Raw genomic sequence first — 6,032 nt, forward strand, 5'->3', positions numbered from 1 at the left:
TGGATTTCATCGAGATACACGGTCGGTTTTTCGGCAATCATCTCTCTGATGAAATCAACATCTTCGTCCAGCAATTCAAATGGCCGGCCTCGGGTTTCACACGTGGAGGGATCACATACAACGGCTCGTGTCCTTTCGTACAGATTTGTCCATCGGCGAAGAGAATCGACACTGATCGAAGAGGCTAACGAGGTGTTGATCTCGGCTAGAGTCTTCCCATCGAGTGCAGCTCTGATAACTGAGTATTTGAACTCAGCAGAGTACTTGCGATAACCCATCTCTACAAATCGTAAAAAAATCAGTACACGGAGATGAGATTTGGCCGGCTCTTCTGAATAATTGAGTTGAAAGATACACTCACCAGCTGATTTAATTTTTCGTCGCTGGATGATTCCAACAGTATGCGGCCGAGGTTTAGCGGGCTTGATCGTTGGTGGTTGAGATTTGGCGGGATTGATGGTTTGCGGCCGGCCGGTGTTGTTGGTGAGCTGAGGAGGCCGGGGCGTGACCAGGGCTTCCCCGCCGGGGGAAAAAATATTCGGGGGTGAAAAAAAAAAAAATTGGGTCGCAAAAAAAAATAAACAAGCGCGGAAAACAGCAACCTTTTACACATCAGCTGTACATGGGCGGAGTGGTAAACTACCTGGACCAGCTTCCAAACCAGCCTTCCGATCACTCTTGACAACTCTCGACTATCTCAACCACGAACGCAAATCCAATCGCACTGACTCCGACGAGCGCATACGTAAGTGTAATACATCAAGCCCCCAGTAGTCCTTGCTGACCAGTCACTTCCTACATGACTCCAGAATCCTGCCGAATCAACATTGAATCATGATGACCGACCAAACACCCCGTGAACATCAAGCCGAAAACTCCGAACCCTCTCTCTCACAGTCAGAACTAGAGAAGAAATCCGAGCGGCTCCATATTCATGATGACGATCGTAAAGATTTTACGTCGTTCTGCCAACGTGCCGGCCGTATGCAAGATTTCATCTGTCAGGTCGCCCTACTGTTTACCAGCTTGCTAATACTGTTGATTTTGTGGAACCTTTAGTACCCACTGCTTTTGGATACTTGAACTTGCTTGAGCATCTCTTCGAAATCTTAAATGCTGGGAGAAATGATCGCTTGACTTTAATCAACTTTGCCACCGGGCGAACAATACAACCATGGCGAAATACTGTATTTCTATGGATGGCCGAAGACGATCAGTTGAGGCAAGACAAACTAATGCAGCTCGCCCTCATGAGGCGTTACCCTCAACTTTACGACAGCGAAAAAATCGATACCGCGGCGAAAATCCGCGCGCTCGAAAGCCCCTTGGTTGTAGGCGAAACAATTTTGCGTAGCATAATTGAACCTCCCATCTTGGCCCTGGACGTTGTTCAGAAAGGCTTTAACTCCGAATATGTTGGTCACGATGAAATTGTCACACCAACCATCGAGGCTCTAGAAACGTGGACATCAGCCTGGAGCCCAGATATCTACTTTGCGCCCTACACGTGTATAGTTGGCCCGTCAATGATGGGGAAAAGTCGTTTGCTCAAGGAAATCGCGAAGGAAGTTTGTGTCATTTATATTTGCCTCCGCCCCAAGGATTCCACCGGTGAACCGCCACGATCCCAACTTGCAACTGAAATGTTAGACACAAACTCATCCGAACATCACTACAACGCCCTCATCGCAGCAATGCTTCACGTTGCCTCTGATTTTTTCAAAAAGAAAGCCCGCGAAAAATCCGATCGAGCCGAGCTATTGAAAGAATGGAACGAGCACCAAAAGTCCATTCACTCGGATTTTTACTCAAACGTTCGGTCCAAACTTGGCGAGCTAGTCGTTGCGAAAGATTCGCCGAAAGGTTTATGTGACGCAGTTGGGTCCATCCATGACAACGACTTTTTCGAATATACAAAGTTGAAGGTGGTTTTGGCGATTGATGAGGCCAGTGCTCTGCTTGAAATTTCGCCAATCGGAGAAGTTCCGCGGTTCCGGGAGTTTCGCCGTTCGTTTAGAAACATACCAAAAAGCGCGGGTATCTTTGCCGTTCTAGTTGACACGAACTCTCGCGTTGCCAATTTCTTGCCAAACACCCGATATGACCGCAGCCCGCGGAATATTGGCCTTCGCGGAGGACAAGGCCTGCTGTACCCCCCTATTTACAAAATCGCATCATTCGACGTGATGGTCCCCTCTGATGGACGCCCAGAAAATTGGAACGACTTATTATTGCCGAAGCGACTTTGCCAATATGGTGTTCCCTTCTACAGTGTATATCTCAAAGATGCGATGGCGTCTAAAACGGTGGTTACCCTCGCTATTGCTGTTGACGAAATGGCTCGGTTTGCTTTGAAGAAGCTTTTGTTCTGCGACGATACAACAAAAACCGTTGAAATAACTGATGCCCGGGCACTTGCATTACTCGGCCCGACGATTGGGGTTCCTCTCCATGGCCTGGCACGTCTCAACGTGGAACTTACTGCGTCTCATGCGGCACACTGCGGCTACATTGATCCAGCCAACGAACTCCAATATAGTTTCTATCCGTCGCAGCCGATTTATGCGTTAGCTGCAAACGATTATCTATATCAGAACGAGGACAAGCTCGTATTATGTATTGAGGCTCTGGCTCGTGTTTTCTCGCGAGGCTGCGTCGATACAGGGGAGGCTGGCGAATACGCCAGTAGAATAATTCTACTGTGCGCGATGAACAAAACTGTTCACGATTTGAAGACTCTCGACAAAGCTCGTGCCGGTACGGACAACAAAGCTCCGGATGGTATGGACATTGATTCACCGCCTGACGATATGAAGACTCTCGACAAAGCTCCGAAGACTTCCAACAAAGCCCCGAACATTCCCGACTCGCGGCCCGTGGAACTAAAAGAGTTTCCTGGCGCGATTCCCGTGGCGAAGTTTCTGGAAACCCTTACCGGAATTTCAGCAAATACGCTGCCTCTGGGTTCAATTGCTAGTAAGCAGAAGAAAAGACTGTTGGAAGAGGGGATGATGCATTGGAATCACTTCATCCAACGCAAGAAGACGCCGACGACTGAATCATTGATGGAAGGTCTGCACCGAGGGGTGGCTATGCAATGTCAGCATAGCCAAAAGGCATTTGATCAAGTCTTGACAATCTACTTGAAGGAACGATCCCGAGATTTTCTGGAACCGAAAAATATCTCATTCTGTGGTGTCCAGGTCAAGAACATCCAACACGACACAGCCGCCCAGAAATACCAGTCGTTGATGACCCCTGAAAACGCAGGCATTGACATACCCGATGTCAACCCTTATCTTGCGCTGTTCTTCGACTTGAATTACTCACCGCAAACTGTGAAACAAGCCCAAGCGGGTGACCCTGAAGATCGCGTGAACACCTACCAACTACCTGCTCAAGGAAAACCAGATGTTCGCCAGGCTTCCCTGGTGTTCTATGGTCTTGATGCTTTTAATTTCCTCAGTCCCGAATTGAAGCAAGCTTTGAATAAATTGATCAATACCAAGGTGGATCTACTATCGCGCCATCCGGACGACCTTGGCCAGAAGTATGCTAAACAATTCTTGCTGCGCTCTGATTGGAGTTAATGGTTCATGTACGTCGTCCAACTATTTTTCTCATTCAAATGTTGCATGCTAAAAGTGGTCCTTTGGCTCTTTAGGTCTTGCGCGTTGATTTTCTGCTCCTTTTTCTCTTCTGCTTTTTTGTTGGGTGATCATCAACGTTGAGCCTCTTGATAATCTCACAGATATTATCTTTGTTCGATAGATTTTCACATCGCCCATCACCTTATGTGAATCTCTTTTTTGAAACTCTTTATTCTTTGTATGTAACAGGTATAGCTAAATATTTACCCCGACAGAGATTTAGAGATACAAGAGAAACGGGGACATATGTTCTTACTAGAATGGCCCTCTTTTTGCAAATTGGGCTCATAAAATGAAATAGCTCACTTGATTTGGGCTAATTAGGTTATGTATATATCCTGTGAATAACCTTGGAATGTTTATTCTGGCTTTGACTGGGATTAACAGTGAAAGGCTGCATCACAGCCCATCTCAACGTCCTGACAGTGGGGGATGGGACCGTCCAAGGGAAAACTTGCTCCTGCCCAGCAAGCAACATTCTTGCGCAGTTGGGACAATTGATACCCCAATCAATTTTTGGGGTTTGAGTTTTGACAACGTTCAGGGAAAACACATAGCACAAGTCCCTCGCCCGCCGGGAGGCGCGGCACAAAGTGCAACCTCCCGTCAGTGAGGGACTTGCATTGATTGGAATCCCCAATTCCTGGTGTGAGAGCCCCGTGTACAGTGGGTAGACAATAGTATACACCACACCATTTTTGGACCATAGAAGCTTAACAAACCAACTTCAAGTCACTAGCATTGGTCATATGGTTCAAAATAGTCTTCAAAGCACAAATATGAAAGAATAAAAATAAAAAGAAAAGCTATGTCATTTACAAACGGACTTACTTCGCGCACTGCAAAAAACTCTTCGCGCACTGCACAGTGCGCGCAGTCCCAAACACTTCGCGCACTGCGGGTGGAATACACAACTTTTTCATAATTCTTTTTGAACAATCAATAGAACACCTTTTAATTGGCCTCTCTGAATTTTTTGGGAGTTTTCTGAAGCATTCTTCCATGTTAAAAAAATCATAAAAACCTAGAACAAATGTAGGAGGTGGGGTCCTTAAAAACAAGGTTCCCATTGCCTAAAAATTCCAAATATCCAAGTTTATTAAAGACAGAGAAACACAGAAACAAAGATCAAGGGTTCCCCCTACAAATTAACAAAATTACAAAAAAAAAATACAAGGGTTACCCCTTCCAAAAAAAACAAATCACAAAAAAAGTTTTATTAACACAAAATCTAAACACCACAAACTAGACCCACTATCCATCCCTGTCTAGCAGGGTTTAAAATAGTGGGTGGATGGCCCCCAGCGCGCCGCATTGAAGGCATTATGCAAAGGGGGGCCAACAAGTTTAGCCCCTCAAACTGCGCAAGTGCAACAGCGGAGGGGCGAGGACGAACCGCACGCTGGAATTACAGCGGCAGAGAACACCCTGGGGGACATAAGAAAGCAAGCCAAAGTCTATTTTATAGACGCTCCAGCATTAATGAAGCCCTGACAACTACACCACCGCCACACCCCTCTGGTATCTCCGACCTGCAAGGCGGTGTTTTGACAGGCTAGGTGTTGTCTAGGTTTTGGGCTGCGCGTGACAACGACGACATGTATCCAGAAACCACCAAAGCCGCAAGCAACCCAACCATCACTAGCCTCAGGGCCAAGATTTGAATTCAATTGACGCCACCGGCCCTTGAGCTCCGGATTGGCCGTCCCCTCGACCAGCAACCCCGTCTGTTTTTGGCTCTTGGGCATTTCAAAATCCATGCAAGGAGGATTGTTCATTGAAAGAGATAAATTATATGAAATTTTGGTGGAAGAAGAGAAAACACTCCAATCGCCGCCCGTCGTGGTCAATGAAGTGGTATTCTCACCACCAGCCCAAGTCACTTCCATCCAGTCTCCAGACCAAACTTCATCTGGTCAAGAGCAGCACCCAACGGGGGAGTTGCTAGAAGTATCCGGCGACGACGAGGCACAAGATGCACCGTTTGTTCCTCCGACTCAAAGCGCCAAGAACTCCGTCAATTTGCCGTTCGTCCTGCCAACAATGACCAATTTGTTGCTGGCCAATTAAATTATCTCCTCTTATGGAGAGGGGGCATCATCTTCTGAGATCGACCAGCAAGGAATCCCGCTGGCTGCCAAGGCAATACTTAACTGGCTCAGCTCGCATGAAATGATCTTGCCTGGTGGCGTCTCTCTCAACCGCAAATTGTAGGATTATGGACCCAGACCCCCACCCGCAGCTACCCGCAAGGAAGCTCGCGCGGTTAACCCCAGACGCGCAGCATTCCGCAAGGAAGCTCGCAACCAGAATAAGCCCAGCTGCTAAGAAAGGTAAGCTGATTAAGCCCCTTTCGCAGTACAAAGCCCCAGACCACAAGCT

The 6,032-nt window shown here is 47.2% G+C and overlaps 2 protein-coding genes across 2 annotated transcripts; both read left to right on the forward strand.

Annotated features, from left to right (window-relative positions):
• Positions 1 to 837: 837 nt before the first annotated feature.
• On the forward strand, positions 838 to 1,873 carry PtA15_7A722 (uncharacterized protein; the record flags this gene model as incomplete). Its single annotated transcript, XM_053171359.1, has 3 exons — positions 838 to 982; positions 1,060 to 1,462; positions 1,732 to 1,873. 3 exons carry the CDS (start codon positions 838 to 840, stop codon positions 1,871 to 1,873), a joined length of 690 nt encoding a protein of 229 aa, XP_053022548.1.
• A 418-nt stretch (positions 1,874 to 2,291) lies between these two features.
• PtA15_7A723 (uncharacterized protein) lies at positions 2,292 to 3,590 on the forward strand (the record flags this gene model as incomplete). The annotated part of the gene is made up of 1 exon (XM_053171360.1): positions 2,292 to 3,590. One exon carries the CDS (start codon positions 2,292 to 2,294, stop codon positions 3,588 to 3,590), a length of 1,299 nt encoding a protein of 432 aa, XP_053022549.1.
• Positions 3,591 to 6,032: the final 2,442 nt, after the last annotated feature.

The sequence above is a fragment of the Puccinia triticina genome, chromosome 7A (assembly GCF_026914185.1).
Source record: "Puccinia triticina chromosome 7A, complete sequence".
Lineage (NCBI taxonomy): Eukaryota > Fungi > Basidiomycota > Pucciniomycetes > Pucciniales > Pucciniaceae > Puccinia > Puccinia triticina.